Source organism: Ochotona princeps, chromosome 26 (genome assembly GCF_030435755.1).
Source record: "Ochotona princeps isolate mOchPri1 chromosome 26, mOchPri1.hap1, whole genome shotgun sequence".
Classification (NCBI taxonomy): Eukaryota; Metazoa; Chordata; class Mammalia; order Lagomorpha; family Ochotonidae; genus Ochotona; species Ochotona princeps.
The window spans coordinates 14715139-14734351 of record NC_080857.1 but is presented as its reverse complement, the minus strand read 5'-3'; the positions used below and the strand labels follow the sequence as shown (position 1 = coordinate 14734351).

Sequence of the window (19213 nt, the reverse complement as noted above, 5' to 3'; positions counted from 1 at the left end):
CAACGTACAACCTGTAAGGGACAATCCTAATAGCATTCAATTTCACTCCTCTTTCTGGTTACATGGAAAATGTTCTGAATAAATATCCCATCTCTTTCCTATATGTGGGCTTTTCCTTGGGCTACAGTTTATGACACTGCTATATAAAATAATTACTTTTTTGTAAATATATATAACAATTCTATGATCTCATGTACTATAAAAGTAACAAGGAGAGATTTTCTCTGGAGACTACCACATAGTTTAACTGTTTTAATTTCTTTCCTTCTAGACCAATGAAATAAGTGTTTGGGACTGTGAGTTAGTCAAATTCTTTCAGCAATGAAGCTGGGTTAGAAACAAAAATGTGTACACATTTCGCAACACTTAACTTCCGCATGCAACATCTTTTTGTCTTGATTTGTATCTAAAATCTGGTCCCCTGGGTACATTGGTAAAAGCCTTTCGAATTCTTTCTAATAATTCTTTATAACTGTCCTACATGTATTTGTCTTTTCAGATATTAAAGAGTGGCAGTATCTGGCAACGATTAAAAACTCTGCCTACTAAGCTTTCCACATGAACTCTGACTTTACACTGAATGCTTTTATTAAAAGAATGACTGATTTATTTAAACCATATTAGAGTGACTTAAACCATCTCAACCTTAGCTCACATGATTTGGCAAGGCAAATATATGCTACTTTACGTTTCTGCTTATCTAGTAAAACCAAGACATGACCTTTTGACTAATAACATTGAAAGAAACATTAACATAGGTTAGTAATAGGAAGCAAGGATGACCAAACATTTTAATCAGGAATATAGATTCCAAGCAAGTCGCAGAGTCTCATCATGCTGACTTTATTAAATACAGTATAACTGCTAAAATTAAAACATTCAATGCTTCCCCCAATTTTTAAAATAAACATCTCATACGGTTATTGTATGCTATTATGAAATCTTAAGACTGAAGTAACACATGAGTGTAAAACAGCACACAGAGAGTGTTAGCATCTGTTCACTATTAATACTACTGAGGATGATGGTGAGAAAAGATGACTGTAGGCAGGCTCAGGAGTCAGAGGTGGGGACCAAAGTTTCTGGCCTTTCTTTTTTCAAAGCTGCCCAACACTCTTTTTCTCTCTAACACAATTCTGCAGCCATACTGCTGTCTTACCCCAACTTTTTGGCACTCTGTTGGCAAGCATCATTTGCTTTGTGGTTCTGAAGGGACCTAGTAGGAGGCTAATTCTTTTTTGTTCTGACTGTGTTAGCATCAGTGTACAACAGGTGCAAACCTTGCCACTTTTTCTTGATAGCTTAGAATAACTACTGGAGTCTTCAAGTTTGGATTTATCAGAAGGCCAAACTTAAAAATAAAAGCCCACGCAAGTTTGATTCAAAGATGTTTTGACAATCTTTGTCATCCTAGAATTGGGATTCCTTACTCTAGACTACAAAATAAGCATTCTTTTGAGTTAAGCAGAGGTTGGCTTTAAAAGACCAAGAGAGAACAATTGAAACAGTCCTTTTCATGTTATTTTCCTCACATACTCAGGTAAACTGGGCTCCTTCTGCTAGGTTGCTATGAATCTCACATTTTAAAAGAGATCCTGTGTGCTTTACCTTTGATTTTAATTATGTTCCTTGGGACAAGTAACTCCATTCTGCTCGGATTCATTCTGTTAAAGCAACAGCCAGAGCAGGACAGAGCTGAAAGGAAGAACAAAACCAAACAAACAAAAAAGGAATTCCATTCAGATCTCTGACCTGAGTGGCTAGGCCTAAGTACATAGACAGTCATTGGCTGTCTTCCTAGGCATTCTAGCAGGGAGTTAAATAGGAAGAACATCTGGGATGCCAACTGGCACTCCCATACCGAATGTAGTTTTGAAAACAGTGGCTCAAGCACTGTACCTAACCAGTATTGTTTCTGCCACCAGTCAACATCATTCTCTTCTCCTACCAACTGTTGAAGATACCTCAGTTAGCATTAGGTACAGTTCTAACTGCCTACTTACATTGCTTTCTTAAACTCACTATATGTAAGATAGAATCATTATATGGGAGTAAAAAATCTGAAGCATTTAGCATGGTATCTTGGGGAGAACAACCATCATAACGATGTTTTCTTTCAGTGTCCATCTTATTCTAATTATTTTAACTATGGAATTACAACTTCTTTATAGGGCCACATGATTGCTCTTCCTATTTAAAAGGATATTGGTATGTCAACTCTTTTTGATCTTGTATATTTTTCTTAAGCACTTATTCTGGAGACCCATATTTATTGAGCTTTCAAAATTACTAAACATAGCTTAGTTTACTATAATTAGAAATAAGTTTATGTTACGCATCTTAACCAAAGAGGCATCTCTGAATTAGTCTTCTCTAGTAAACCAGATGTTTGAGGCTCAGATTACACGTAATCACAGCTGTATAGTCATAGTATGTTATCCCAATGCCAAGTGCTAGATTCTGGGTAAGCTTTTGCATTTTTGTTCGGTAGCACTAATTTTCATTAACTATCTTGGTGGTGTTAATTTCATGAACACTGCCTATTCTTTGCAGTTAGAGAATGCAGAAAGAGTTGAAGAGATGTGTAACAAGATGGCGTCAAACTCAGATATTTTCAACAGCTATCTTGAGGAACAGGAGGGTCATGCAGAGATGAGATAGGTTGAAACGCCCAGCTGCTACCACCTACTAGCACCCAGAGTAATGTCAGCATGAATACAATGGTCAAAAATTTGGTCTTAATGATACAATGCCAATGTTTATATTGAAAACAGATGCGAAATAAACCTGCATGAATAATGTATTGCTCTGTAAGCATCATCGTGAAATGCCATGGTACCAGTACAGGGTAAGTGTCCCATTGCTGCTCAGCTGTGTTGTTTATAGCTATAGGTCCACAGAAGCAAAAGTTACACAAGTGTAGTTTCACTGTCCTCATTACCATTCTCCCCATTAATAATTTCTTTGGCTTTTTCCCTCACAGCCTCAAGATCATCATCAATGTCTGGCACTTCTGGAATTTCATATTCCATTTCACCCCTAGCAAAGGATAGTCTGGGCTTTTGACATACATTCCAGTTCCAGCTTATGAAATGGATAATGAGTTCAATACTGATACATTTTTCAGAATTCTCTAAACCAGATGTGGATAAAAAAATTAATCCAATTTGTATTTGAACTCAGAGAAATCAGATCTAGTATACAGTACAGCATAAGAGAGAAAAACTACATAGGGAATGTGCTGCTTCAAACGTTTATAAAACATGTAGTCAGTGCCTTGAATGTGCACAGTGCCATTCTAGGAACTACAGAGGTGTGTGCTCAAGAAAAGTGAAAGGCTCCCCAGGGGGGTGTCTTGCAGACACCATTCCTTCTCCCAGAGTGCTTCTCTGCACGATGTGTCTGTGCCTGAAACAAAGACAAAGGCCCTGCTGTCCTAGAGCAAAATGCTCCAGTGCAGAGGGCATAAACAAATACGGGAATAAGTCCGCTGATAAACACAGCAGTTAATCCCTGGGGGATGTTCTGTTAGCACACTGCCGCTTTCCTGGTAACTCAAGGCAGGCTCCTTAAGCAATGGAATTGTGGATAAGACCTGAATTTCCTGAATGAACCAGTCAGGTGAACAGCCAAGGAAAGGCATTTTTCTGGAAAGCAAGTGAAGAGTATGGTCAGAGACACTTCGGACAGAGGGAGCCCTCGGGAAAGAGGGAAGGGTAGGAACTGCAGTGGATATTCCCAAGGGATCAGGGTGCAGAATTTTGATGTGCAGAATCCTGAGGTGACAAATTTTACGGTTTTTAAGAAATAAATTGGGCATATGTTAAGTGTACAGAATGATGTTATGAGATAAATAGTAAGACAGTTACTATAGTGAAGCAAATTAACGTATCGATCATCTCACAGTTATCTCCTGTGGCAAAAGCCCCTGACATCTGCTCATTTAACAAGCAGCCCGAATGCAATCGGGCCATCAGTCCTCACTCATGTCGTACCTGATCTTCAGGTTTGTTCCTGCATCATAAATGCTGTGTATTATATTCACTGATTTATATGACAGTAGTTCAAAAGTGGGTGGAAAATGGAATTAAAATTTAAGTTTGTGTTGATATAAAAAAATATGAAATCAGTATACACCTCTTTCAGGACATTTCCTGTGTTCACAATGTTTACCCCTATCTACACGACTGTTTACTTTATCAAGATATTATGTGTTGATTAAAGAAATTAAGTCAGCACAGATAGCTATTGTAGTTCCCTCCACATCATAAAACAGAACTCCGAGTGTTGCGCACTGTTGCTTTGTAATTCAAGACAACAAGCAGGTTTTGAAAACCAAGAGTGTGATCTCTAAGAGATAGATTTTAGAGCATATATGTATTTAACATATGCATCAAGGATCTTATTATTACTCTTGGTGAATAAAAGCTTTTTCGCAATAATATCTGAATAGCAGCAAACATGAAGGTGGAATATTAATCCCTGAAATTTGTTCAAAAGAGATCTCCCTTTTTGTGTGTCTTAGTTAAAAATGAACACTTTTGGGAGCAAGGAACTAACGTAACACCTTGGTCTTTTTTCCTTTTATGTCCTCCTCATATCCCACAATTCTAACGTCCATATCTGTTTCCAAAGGATTTACTGAGATTTTTTCTCCTTTGCCAACTTTCCCTTTGATAGTATAACCACATCAGCACTAACCTAGAAGAATACAGCTAATAACATCTGACGTTGAAGGTTTATGTATATATATATAGCTTCCAAAACACTTTAACATGTGACACAAATTCATGAGAGAGTGCTACGTCTTCATAGTTTCGTAAATTAGAGAAGTCGGGTTCCATAGATTGAGAGGCAGAGGTAGGTTGACAGTAGAAACTATTCCACCTGCTCCACCCCAGGTCTGTTCTCTCATCACAGAGTAAGCAAAGTCACACGGATATGTGTCTAAGAACCACCCACCCCAAGTAGAACATAGTAACATTATTAATAAAAATTATGCTCAGAAGTATTTTAAAAGAACACCATTAAAAGATGAAGTGATCAGCTGTTAAGCCTTTACCGTTCTTAGGGATGGAGACAGGTATTGGGAAGTAGTAATAAGGACTGTCTAGTTACAGGTCTGGGCTGGAGGCTATTACTGTCCAGTTGATGCTGGAGCAGATGCACTAATGATCTCACAGTGGAAACTAGCTGATTTCAGTTGTCTGGGACTCAGCCTCCTCTGTTGCACCTGAGACAGCTAGTAACCTTCCAAGATGAAAGTAACTAAGATTTGATGAGCCCTTTAGAATTGATAAGCCCTCTCACATGCAAAAATCTCATTAATTGTGCAAACCTACCTGGTGAGGTAGGTTATTTGACCAGATAGTATCAACTTCATAGGATATATTTTGAAACCATACTCAAGGGCATGAACCAATCTCTTTGCTGTCCCAACAAGCAACTGCACATGAGAAACACCAGAACTTTGTATGAAACCTACTGTCAGGTAGGACTGTGTTGTTTTACATAGCAATGTTATATTTCTCAGGGGAAATTTTGCCTGAGGATGGAAGAGAGGACCATCACAAGGGTCAGTGTGATATGGTGGGTTTCAGCCTGACATGTTTCGTTACAAAGTGTAGCACTGTGCCAATACGTAATTATAATGCCCTTTTAAAAACTTTGGCATAGCACGGGAGTAAAGCAGAAGCCAAGAAATCTATTTGCTTACTTACCCGATCATTTATTCAATACATTTGAATGATTGTTAGTATTCTAATTCACGGGGAAACAATATAATGTTTTAAGGTTTAGTTGGTAAAGAAAAAAATCCAGTGTAACTGAAAATTATTTCTTTTTATGATACAATAGGGACACAAAGAAGGATGTCAATGATAAAATACAATTGCAGGCCATAGCTAAAGCTTATGAAACGTTAGGGAACAAAACCTGTAAGTCCTTCCAGATTGAAACAGTCTACTATTTTACCAGTGTTTAAAATGTAATAGTGCCTTTTAAAATATTTTACTCATTCTTACCCGCCTTCTGACATTTGCACAATTACAGTGAATTGAGCAAACCGATTCTGTGGATAGAAATGCATCTTCTAAATAGAGGAGCTGATGGTGTCCTGGTATCTCTTTTCCATCTTGAGATTGCAATTTCTCTCTTATTATTAACTAGGTCTGGAAACCAAGCTGAGAAACTGATAGAAAATGAACTTCTTACTCAGCCTATCAGTGAAAGAAAATTACCATTTTTTAATTTAAAACTATGTCCCTTCTCTTGCCTGGGGAAGAAGTTACGAGATGGTGAGGTATGAGTGTTTCACTGAACATTCATCGTGTGGAAAAGCATAGCATGGATTCTGAAGCTCTTCACTAGAACACACTTGTTTCTGTTCATAAACTGAAGTGCCCTCAGAAGTGTGAGCTTGCTTGGGAACTCAGGTAACAGTCACCCCTACGTTCCAAAGGTGCGGCTTTCACTGCAAGTCTATTAGGATGCGTATGTGAAACACCTGCTCTTTGAAGAATCCCTCCCTGCATCCCAGGAACCCATGAAATCAATGCAAGTGTGTTCGTATGCTTTGCCCTAGTGACAGGCATCTCCTGCACAAATCTTGAAAATCCTTGTTAGGTGTTCTCTCAAGTCTCTTAGCTTCCCTGTTGTTCTCCACCGTACCACACTAACCCGTGTTATGGTTCCTTCTTCCATCCTCAGGCAAAATTTTCCCTGAGAAATGTAACACTGTTACACAAAACAATTCATTTGTGCTATCTTCTTGGACCTTACTGTACAACTGAAAACCATGTCTAGCAAGTAGAACTCTTTCTCTCAAACACTTGAACATGCAACTTGAGTAAGTCTGTGGATTTGTCATGCTTAATAGCTCTGAAACTTAAACTTTCAAAACAAGTATTAAAGATGGATTTTGAACAATGTAATTCCACTTATAGGATTTCATGTTTTTAAGATCGACTTTGGACATGGCTATTAGGATGTACTGGGATAAAATTGATTGTAGGGAAACGTGCTATTTCATATCAAATTGCTGAATTTTTTCCAAATGGCAAACAAAATTCCAGTGCATTCTTACTTCCTAGTACTATCTAAACAACCATAAAGTTAATAAAAGTGTAATTAAAAGATGAAACTAATATGATTATGACCTATTAGCAATTTGACTTTATATTTGAGACCAAAAAAAACTTTATGTATGTTATCTAATGGATGACTTATATTGTAAAATGACTCATCAGTGTACTGTATTCAGGTTGTGTTGGCTTAATTCAAAAATACTGCTTCCATGGGTTTAAAAATACACATGTAATTTGCAAAAATGACAACCTTTAATTTTGTTATACTCAGTTGTTTAAGATGGTGATTTTCAGAACACAAGTGTGACCTACTTGTAGCAACTTCAACATAGGGCTTCTGCAGAAACCTTAAATATCTTCCTAAAAACATTTCCTTGGGAATATCTTACTGCATAATTCTCCAAGTTAGACCAATTTAGATAAGCCTCTTATGTCATCAAAACTAACTTTGTTCTATTGAAGCCATTCTGATGCATTGTGAGACCATATGAGCACTCAGATTCTTCTCATATGATAAAATTTAATTTTAGAAGTAGTTGCCAAAAAAAAAAAAAGCAAACAAACCAAAGCAAATAGCAACAAGGGTTTCCCAGTCCCGTCATTATGGATGGAGTGTTTTTCTTCTGCAACTGTCTAGCTACCCTTTGTGAAGTTCCCAGAATCATGATTAGCATTATTAAACCAGAGACTAAAAATCTTGGTACGGACTGAACCATGGGGACACATTACTGCACTTATTTCAAAATAAAAATAATAAAAGGGGCGTCCCAGCAGGGGCAAAATTCAAAATCATTCTTGAAACGTCTTCTATTTCTCAATCACCCAAATGAGTTCTTCAGAGAAGTTGAAATTGGCTTGCAGAAGCAGGTGCTCTCAAGTGTCTTGCCCTTGTGGTTTGCCTACCTGGGTTTCCCAGTCCTTGGTTGAACGTTAATGTTCTCACAGGGATGTAAAATAGTTTAACTCAAGCAGTCTCTTCCAGTAGGGGCTGAAGTCAATTCTAAAACTCCCTTCCCCATGCCTCTTTTACAATGTCTTCCTCTCAGTACACAAACATGCACACACAAACACATACTTTTCCTTCTTAACGTAGATTGGCTGAAGCATCTTGTTTTCCACGTTGGTCTCTGAGAGACTGACACAGAATTTAACAGAGTCTGCGTAATTCATATTCGTTTTATGATTTTTTGCCATTTTCAGTAATTATACACTCTACTTGCAGAAGGAGATTGTCCTTATTTTGAAAAAATACTAGCTATTCCTCCACTTTGACAGCTCAGGTTAGCACTATATGTTATCAACCAAAATGACTTATCACTTGGGCAAAGCCCAGAAACAACATTCACCATAGAGCAGCGTTAATGATAATTTTCTCTATCTCTTAAAAATAAACCTTCTAAGCCATAAGCGGTATGGGATACATTTTCTAAATTACAACTGGCAGACTTATATACAACATTACCTCAATAGCTGTCACTTCAGGCTGTATGGTAACCACTAACACACACACACACTCTCTCTCTCTCTCTCTCTCCCCCCATAATTGAAATGCTCTTCACTGCTACTGGAATGACGAAACAAACACACTACTTTCTTCCTACTCCCAAAGTAGCTTTTTCGTGCTGACCTTCCCCAAACCCTAGCCTGTTGTTCTGTTTTCCCACTTTCCCTAAATGCAACTTACTTTAAGCATGTGTTAACTTAATTAACCTGCCTCCAGTTCAAGGGCATAGACTATCGATAATTGATTTGTCTAGTCTAGCCACTTCCGTCCCTTTTCAATGTCTACTTAAGACGTACATCCAGACTGCACGCCCTTTTTATTAAAAAAAAAAAAGAAAAATCACTGTTTTGGAAACAAATTCAAAATTTGCTTTGATTGTCACTAAGACCAAGAGGGGAATATACAAGCCAGATAAATTGAAGCAACGAAACGTGTCCCCTGACCGCTCTGTCTGTACCTTTTCAGAGTGTGCGTCTGGTTGTTCATCTCTGAAAGTGTGTGAAGTTCTTTTGTCTTTAATTTTTAAAATTTCCTCCCCTGTTTGAAAATTGCTTTTTGTATAGTTATATATAAGAAATATCAATGTGTTTCTTTTACACTGCTAGATCTTTAGATTTAATTTTATCCAAAAATTTAAAAAATTTATGAATTGTTTTCTGCAATTTCCCCCACTCCCTCTTTAAATGTGGAACAACTTCAGCTGTAGAAATCCCACATCCACATCTCTCCAATGACAGTAGTTACATACGACATGGGTGGCTTGGGGAAAATGTGTAATGCCGTGTGCACAATCCCATTTTTGTGTGGTCAAGACATTAGCAGCACAGCATGGGCACCCCCTATGCAGAATTCCCTTTCAATTACCTGTAAAGTTTGCCAACTACCCTCCGCCAACCAATTCCCCAACACATACACACTCTAAGATGGGGCTGTGTGGCTGCAGGTGAAGTTGTTCAACTTGAATGCCTATTATCTAGTCTCCTTGTTTTTGCTTTGGATCATGATGATTAGTAGTATTATTTGATCTATTTGGCTACTTTTAGTATAAAAAAACAAACGTTTAAATGAATGTATGACTTTAAACATTGAATGCAACTGTAATGCTATTTGATATTTGGAGTAATTGCATGTTGAAGAAGTTGCAGCTTAGGGTGTGTGAGATTGTCAGTGTTAGAGTTCTGTTCTTTATTTTCATCGATGGGCATGTGTAGGCTCATTTGTTTTTGTATATTGCCCATCCCTTCCTTACAGCCAGAAGCTCTAATGCAGCTAGATCACTCCGTGCCGCCCTTACATGGACATGGCGACTCACTTACACATTCACTCCCATCATCTTCATCTCCTGTGTAGTACACTCATAGATACACCCTCCCCTCTCTGCATCCTCCCTTCCCACGTTCCCCCTTTCTTTAGCATCGGTCAAATGTATGTGCCGTCATCCATTCCCTTTGAAAGTCTAAACTTTGTCAAAGGACAAAACATTTATATATCTGAAAATCTACAATAACGCAGAAATTCATTGAATCCTTTTAGACTGATTTTTAAAGCAAATTGTTAAATAGCTTTTGTTTGATTTTTCAATCATAGTGACCAGAATTATTTTACATTTCAACTGATGACCTTCCAAACCCCCAAAAGTTAACTTTCCTGAAGTGCAGATTTTTTTTTCTTTTCATGTTATGTGGTGTGGATGTATGTGTTGTCGCCTCCCTGTATCATCCTCTGTTGTAAAATTATTCTATTTGAAAAATTAGACATTTTGTTCAAAAGTTTTTTTTAAGTAATGACAACAACAGCAACAACAAAAAGCAAGTTACAAGAATGTGGCAATTCATTTTGTCCAAGAGCATTCTTACACAACTTTCTTTTGTAAATTTTTCTTTCATGCCAAAAAACATGCGGGCAATTTGTTGATGTAAGTTGACTAAAAATCAATACGGTAATTCTTTTAAATTACTTTGCCTATATGGAAATGATTTCTTTCTTTGCTTACTAACAATCGCTTTTTTGAATTTGCTTTTACTTTTCTACCTGTTCTTATATTGTGAATGCCTTTCTGTCACTATTTGTATTCCTACTGACTACCCTCCCTTGCTTATTTTAGCTTTCGAGTTCATTTTATTTCCTACTATATGATTTTGAAGAGCATATTATTTTGTTTCTTTGGTTTTCATTTGCTTAATTTTCACTTGTTGTATTTTGTGCTGAATTGCTCCAAATAATCTAAGTGAATTTACTGTTGGTGGAAAGGGGTGGAAAAATAGTCCTTTATCCAAAGAAAGCCTGGCCTCTGCCTGATTTCCTCTGCTCTAAATTGTAAAGCCTTGAAAGTGTTCTTAGACTCTACAGTGAAATAGTAACCTGGTTACCCGGTGGAAGGCATGTACCCCACATGAAAATGAGTTGACTTAGCTCCAGATATTATCAGTGGTAATTGCTTTCTTATTTAATTCTTTAGAAAGCATTCAGGGACATTAGTGCTTTATTTTATTTTTCCTTTAGCCAAGGGGAAATAAGGTACTCTCAAGTGACTGTGGTAGTGTGGTTACCCAGGATTGTACTAGCACCATCACCACAGGATACACAATCAGTTTTACTGAGAACAAACACACCAGAAATCCCAGGTGATCTAAGTGTTGTTTTCAGATATCAATGCCTTCCAATATATAGAAATGACTGGCAAAACACAACACTAACACACAAAGAAAACACATTGGCTTTGTCTCTTTTCCCTTTGCATTAATAGCTGCCATTTTTCTCAAGGATTTAAACAGGTAAGCTTTACAAAGCTTTTAAGGTTCTAGCAAGAAGAGTTATGACAATATTCACGTTTAAGCTTCTGTTTAAAAAATGTTCGAGGTAGGTACCACCATTGGGCATAAATCTAACATGACATGCCTTGACTTAAAAGTTATGTGAACTTGTGATACCTTGCACACTTCAAGAAACCTAAACTGGATCAGAAGTATACATTTATTAAATAAGTCACTCTTTTTATATTAATTATTGATATAAATGTTACTTGAAGCTGTTAAAAAAATCCAGTTGCTAACTGAATAATGACTGTTTCCATATCAACATTTTCAATAAATGGACACTCTACCTCAGTTTGCAAAATTTGCAGAGTTTGAAACATGTTGGGTAACATTGGAGAAATAAAACTAAGTTTCTTAAATGGAATGTCATTTTACCTAATTAAATGAGAAAGTTTAATTTCTGTGGGAAAAAAAGCGCCCAGGTCAATTTAGCGAAGAGTTATTTTCTAACTGAAGCTTTTTTCATGAAATCATCTTTCAAACTCAACACATAAAAGAAACCCAGTGATTGGCATAGGGAAAAAAAAAGATCAGAAGAAAGTGACCAATAACTCAAGTGTTTAGAAGTCATATACTTCTAGAAATATTAGCACCAAGTGTATGTTAAAGACTTTACATGTATTATTTAGCTTCATATTTAGCTTCGTATTGACACTGATGGTTGGAAATGGGCATTAAGAAGTTTGAGCAAAGTCCTATGATGAATGCATACTTCTTGGAGTTGGATTTCAGAAGTAAACTCTTACCCAGCAAATGGCAAATCTCCATTTGGTGGCGTGTCTTCTTGTAATGTATATTTCTGTCAGGGTTGTCTGAATCGTCACACCTAGTACTGCAGTGGGTAAAAACTGCAGTAAACTTTTTAAAATCAAACCCGTTTCATATACATCATTAGCTCATAAGCAGGCAGGGTGATAGAAACGCCCTATGCAGAAATTCCCATAAGAGTTAAGCAAAGCTCTTGTGCAATACTTGAATTTTTCTCTATCTTCTTCCCAGGTACTTCCCATGTCTGTCTTTGACAAAATTTCTCTGATGGTGGATGAAGAGAAATTTATTGGTGATAAGCTTCAGGATGTTTATGTGTCCTGAGTCTATAATTACTAGGGTACCAAACAGCTAAACATTAACAGATGAGGTGTCAAGGCCAGAGATATGTAACAGAAATTCAAGGAGCTAGAGCATAGTGTCCCCTTCCCGAGGCCCCGCTTTTCAGCCTCATTGTTTGGCTGGTATTTTGGTGAGTTCTCAGACTGTTTCCAGAGAAGCAGAGGTTGAAGCCAGATGGAAACTTCCTGCTGGTCCCCTTGTCCTTTTTAAGTGACCTGCTGCATTCACCATCACCTACGACATTCACACAGTTCAGAAGAGTCCTATTAAATTTTTAACACACTGTCTTTTTTGAAGGAAGAGAGCCCCTTGGCTAGGTATCAGCCCTAGAGGCATGAATTATATATCTATAAATACACTCATACAGCAAAAAAAATTAAAAAAAGCAGGACAGCGTTCAGGACTGAAATAGACCTTTTCTATCCCTCGTGATCTCTCTAGTTTAAAGAAAAGCACAGTCCTGTCAGAAGTGTTTATATTCGTGATTTTAAAATGTCAATTTTCCAGAAGGTGGCTAGTTATTCCAAACTAAAGAAAAAGTCTCAGGATGACAGAGGAAACTAGGGTTTTTTTGGATTATAGGTTTGGACTCACTCTGCCAAGAGCCCTTAATCACTTTAGATATGTGGGTACCATGAATACTTTCGTAAGCGCAGACATACATATGCTCACAGGCGCCATCCTATTTGGGGAGGTGAAAAAGACAGTACCAGTGCTCCAACATGTCTTGGGGGTAATTACTTTTAATCACACGAAGAAATGTCTTCAGTGGCCTCCCACAAAGGAAGGATCTCATGGTGGAAGAAACACTTCCCTCACTTTCCTGCTCAACTGATAGCCTTTGTTGGGCTTCTTGGCATCGTCTTCTCAGAAGGAAGGGGCCTACGTTCCTTGTGGATACCAAGGTCAGCGGATGTTCCAGACGCCCGGCTCCAGCAGCACAGGGTTTGTGTATAACCTATGCAAATCCTCTTATATACTTTTAATCATTTCTGATTTCCTTAAATTATCTGACAATGTAAATCCTATATAAGATTTTACATAAGAACAAAATAAGAAAAAAAACGGACAATGATTTCCAATTTTTATAGTCTAGGGGTAAATTCACAGGACTAGAAACAGATATGATGGGCTGGGAGTACACTACAACTGTTTAAAGACTAAGTTGATATCAAAATCAATTACATATCCCAACTCACACACTTGTCCTAAGCAGAGGTTAGGATTACAGTTATCTAAATAATTCCACATATTTTTTTTACTATGATTCCCATTTATAATAATGACCCTTCTGTCCCAGGGAGCTTCATTTGGAACTAAATGTACCCATGCAAGTCCTTCAGATGCCTGAAATCTGATACTACTACAGCTCCTACAATTGCTCCAGTTAGTGAGAGTTCTAATTTGTAAATCCTATAGCATGAAACATGCAAAACGGTATGAACTCAGACACCGGCCATTACCTCAGTCATCACCAAAGGGGAATGCACAGGACATGGAGCCACCGGAGTGCTTTGAGACCCAGTAGTCAACAACGACAACAACAACAAAACATTCAGTAACAAAGCCAAATCTCAACTTGTTGACCAACTGAGGAAGTAAAACAGCAGGCTCTCTGCAAAAGGTTATTTGTCAGAATAAACTTTTATGAAACAAAGGTAATAAGAAGGCTTCAACTGTGACTTTTCATGATGTATCATGGAAAAAGGCTTTGTGAAAAGATAAGGCCCTGGACAGCTAGCTGACATCAGAGACCATAGTCTTAGCCAGTTAGGGGAGCAACATCCACCACTGAGTAACTGGGCCATCTCTGCTTAGCAAGGAGTGGTGATTTAGCCAACTACCCTGAACTTTCTTTCCGACCTAACTCTCCACGTATTTGCAAGGCAATGATGAGAGTTGGTGAGGAAACAGACATTCCTGCCACTGCCGTTAAAAAAAAAATCTATGTTAAAACACTCATCTTGAATTTAAAATGTACAGTAATCATAGCCACCTAAATTGAGTATGTTGAAAACTGACCTTCCACCTCAGCGTTTACTTCATACAGCAAGAAAAAAAAAGCAATTCATAAACATAATACACTAACATGAGCCCAGATGTCATTTAGTCAGAGGGAAATTTCTGGAAATAATAGTCAAAATGAGTTTGTTAGAGCAACATTTTAACTCCGCATAATGTCTGTCAGGTTACAGTGAATGAAGATTGCATGCCCTTTAAATCCTTGACCTTGTTATCAGTGATAAAGACCATGCACTGGGAGCAAGCTAAGTAAACTCCCAAGAAAAAAGACATGCTGCAAGGCCATTACTAACTTCCTAAGTTAACACATGTGAGAATGTACCCACACAAGTTTGCTAGCCAGCCAATGTTTACAACAACACCATCACCTGTCATCATCCTCCAAGCTGATCCTGGGAACGTATTTGCATTCTATCTAAGTAATTACTTGAGAGTATCTTCAAAAACCCCAGATTTAAGGATGTCTGGTTTGACTGGCAAGAGGCTTCTAACCAACCCCTTAGCCTGCCTTGATGAGGCTACTCCCAAAATAACCGTACATGGGTCTAGGCTGTTGGGTGAGGGTTTCTGAGCTGTAACCTAAGCATCGCCTTCATGGGAAGTGTTTGAGAATCATTGTGGATGGCTGTACTAATTCTCTTTTTCTCTTTTCTTTTCAATCCCAGGAGGTGAATTAGTTATTCCTCTTCTTGTAGAAGACCCCTTAGCTACCCCTCCTATTGCTACTCATGCACCTTCCATTACTCTCCCCCCTACCTTTCGCCCCCTCCTCACCATTATTGAGACCACCAAAGATTCCCTGTCCATGACCTCTGAGGCGGGGTTACCTTGCCTGTCGGACCAAGGCAGCGATGGTTGTGATGATGATGATGGCTTGGTGATTTCTGGGTATGGCTCAGGGGAAACCTTTGACTCTAACCTGCCCCCTACTGATGATGAAGATTTTTACACCACCTTCTCCTTGGTAACAGATAAGAGTCTTTCCACTTCAATCTTCGAAGGTGGCTACAAAGCACATGCGCCCAAGTGGGAATCCAAGGACTTTAGACCTAACAAAGTCTCCGAAACTAGTAGGACTACTACCACATCTTTATCCCCTGAGCTGATCCGCTTCACAGCTTCCTCCTCGTCTGGGATGGTGCCCAAATTGCCAGCTGGCAAAATGAATAACCGTGATCTCAAACCCCAGCCTGACATAGTCTTGCTTCCGTTGCCCACTGCCTATGAGCTAGACAGCACCAAACTGAAGAACCCACTAATTACTTCCCCCATGTTCCGTAATGTGCCCACAGCAAACCCCACGGAGCCGGGAATCAGACGGGTTCCGGGGGCCTCAGAGGTGATCCGGGAGTCGAGCAGTACAACAGGGATGGTCGTCGGCATTGTGGCTGCTGCCGCCCTCTGCATCCTCATCCTCCTGTACGCCATGTACAAGTACAGGAACAGGGACGAGGGGTCCTATCAAGTGGACGAGACGCGGAACTACATCAGCAACTCGGCCCAGAGCAACGGCACGCTCATGAAGGAGAAGCAGCAGAGCTCCAAGAGCGGCCACAAGAAACAGAAAAACAAGGACAAGGAGTATTACGTGTAACCGCCACAACACCAAGGCGCGCTGCCTCCCCGACAGCGGCGTATCGCTCTCAAGAAGTGAAGGATTTTGACCATGAGTTTTTACAGGTGTCACAACTGTGCTAACTAGGAGACGGGGTATACCATAACTTTGGTGGGGAAAACCATTTTTCACAGGACGCACTCACAGATGTCTCTCTCCAGTGCAACCAGGGCTGCGACGGTGCAACCACAGCAGCTCGGAGACAGCTCATCCTGCCCTGCACACACTTAGCGCCCTGGAGCAAGCCGGTGGCTCCTCTGCTTTCCCGGACCGGGAATCTTTCTTCTCACCAGGACCTTTTGCAAAAGGTACAAGACTTCCTGGCCCACTTGTTCCATAACTCCAAGTGGGCCTGTAATGTTCGTGAAGCTTGACTGTAACCATGTTTTCTCTTTCTGTTTCATTATGTAAAAATAAACAATTTAAAACATTTTAAAAAAATAACAAAATTCCAACAAAATGAAATTAAAAAAAAAAAACTATACACAACCTTTATCTGGTTCTGGCTAGTGTGAGTGTAACTTTTCAAGATCTGAGGGGAAAAAATGGTTTTTGGGTTTGTTCGTTTCTTTAATTTTTTTTTTTGAATGACTGGATGTTATTAAAAATGAAGAAGAAAAAAAAAGCAACTCAGAGAGACTATTTGCCATATGAACTCAAAAGCTACCGTGACATTCTCTCTACACATCAGGTTGTGGTGTCTCTATAATCTGTTGTTTGTTTCCTGTAAAATGCTTTGTTGAACACATAGGAAAAACCATGGGTTGGATGATACTATTGATTTAAAAAGCTGTCCCCCCAGGATCTAATGCCACAATTTGCCACCCAGACCCTCAACAGGAGGGCTTAGGGCTGGTTCTTCTCAAAGCTATTGGCTTAATCTTATTCCCTTCCATGAAGCCAGCCAAATTGTATTCAAGGGGAGCGCCCCCACAATTTAAAACAGCTTTTCCTAGCAAGGGGAAGGGGGTGGGCTGGATCTGTAACTGATCAAAGTGCATGTAAATACTGATTTGAACAAGACAATACCAAGGTCTGTGGAAAATCAGACAATAGGGGAGTTCAACCTGTGGTGGAACCGCAAAAGGTCACACAAGCCGAACATCTCATGACAGAGTACAGAATACATTGTTCTTTCCCCACCCCCAACAATCCAATGGTCTTCATTGTGGTTTAATTTTATAGCCTGATACTCACAGAGAACTCCCTAACTTCCATGTGCTCACTTCTCCCTTTGTGCATCTTTTTTAAAAACAAATAAATAAATGAATAAAGCTGCTGTGACACACACACAAAAGGAATTTAATAGTATAATATATATATAAATGAATATATAGAGATATATTTATCATGGTATGTTTGATGGGATGACTGATACAGGGAATCTGTTAAAGTCTGGAAGTGGAACGACAATGTCGTTTTCAAAGAAAATGACACAACAACACAAAAGCAAACCTAAAAATGTGAAGAAAGTGTGAGTTTTCGTTCTGTCACAGTTAACTGTCAGAGAATTTAATGAAAAAAAATCTCAGATTTTGTTTACATATTTTACTACATTTTTGCTGGTATAATTCCTTAGCCACCTATGTATATACTGCTTTAAGAACTGTTATTTCCTTTTTCTATGTTTATTTCAGTATGTTTGTATTCCAGCTGTCTATTCTTTTTTCTTTTTTGTGTGTAAAGAGGAAACAATGTACAGAAAAATAAACCGGTTGTGTGGCCATAGCGACCTAAAAAGCAAGAGACAAACCAAGACAAGCATTCACTCAGAGAAGTGAGTCCTCTGGAGGGTCAGATACAGTTTCTTTTGTACAGATGAAAATCAGCTGATTAGATGTAGAAATCTACTCTTGCTGGTCTTTGTAAGTTGCATGAATATTTGACTCTGAGAAAAAAAATCTTCAATACATGGGCAGACAGGCGTGATCTAAACAGTGATAGCGTTTCCTAATGTGTATGGAAGAGATGTTCCTCATTATCTGATATTTCAATGTGTTAAAGAGGTTTTTTTTCAATATTTGTGTTATCATTAAAACAGACAGGACTATAAAAAGATATCAAAGCACGATTTTAGATAACCTACATGGCCCAGCCTTTATGAAGTTGATTATATCTCCATGTCTGTAAAAGATTGCTGTTCTTGGAGTCTTGAGGTCTCGTGAACTGCTTTCCTGCAGTTTTATTTCTTTGCATTTCTTCTTTGAGTAAAAAAAAAAAAGCTGTTATATTCCTTTAGTGTAAGTTTCTATTTGGACAATTTTATGGGAACATGTGCATTCTGTATGTGAGCTTTTATCATATTCCTATTATTTTATTAGCAGATCCTAAAGGAAGTTATTTTATGATGTTGTGATGTTATTGCTTTTTCTTTTGCCTTTCCTCTTTTGTTTCATATTTGTATTTTCGTTCAAGGATATGCTTAGCAATAAAATGTTCTTCCCAAAACCTTGTATGATAATACAACTTTATTTTCTTAACATCAAAAAAAAGAGCTTACCCTGGGCTATTTATGCTGGGTCTTACTAATATCCAGCTGAGTTAAGACAACATGCCTATGGTAACACACATTGTAACCAGTTCCTAATTATAGAAACCCATCAGATATGACCCATCACAGGACTAACAATTCTTTTGACACAGAACCAACTCTTCATGCTGATAATCGGGGGGAGGGGGAAGGACTATTCGGAAGAGGTAAGATTATAGAAACACTCCAATCTACAAAATATTATCAGGTAATGTATATTTTATAATGTCTACTACTTTTAAGGTGTTTTAAAAAAATCTAAAAGGAAAGTGTAAATGTGTCCTAATTCTGAGCCCCTCTTCCCTGTTTTGTTTTTGCTTTAGTTTTCAATCACTGTATTATTACTATATTACACTGTATTATTACTATATTATACTATATATAATATTATTACTATATTCATTATCCACTCCTGAGAGTTCCAATTTCCCTTACATTTTTTGAATTTTCTGGCACATGTTTACTTGGCCAGTTGGATAATCCTTCATGATACTTTGTTATTCACCATCAGTAATTTTATGGTGAATAACA

At 38.2% G+C, this 19213-nt stretch overlaps 1 protein-coding gene across 6 annotated transcripts in view; it reads left to right on the top strand.

The window, feature by feature from the left end:
• NRXN3 (neurexin 3) overlaps nucleotides 1–17789 on the top strand; it is a 1344948-nt gene extending 1327159 nt beyond the window's left edge. For 4 of the 6 annotated variants that reach the window (XM_058655329.1, XM_058655328.1, XM_058655327.1 and 1 more), the window contains one exon: nucleotides 15203–17789. In XM_058655329.1, the coding sequence (XP_058511312.1) occupies nucleotides 15203–16131 (929 nt within the window). In that variant the 3' untranslated portion in view covers nucleotides 16132–17789. The remainder of the gene's footprint in view (nucleotides 1–15202) is intronic. The other 2 variants (XM_058655331.1, XM_058655330.1) reach the window with 1 other exon arrangement.
• The last annotated feature ends 1424 nt before the right edge of the window (nucleotides 17790–19213 follow it).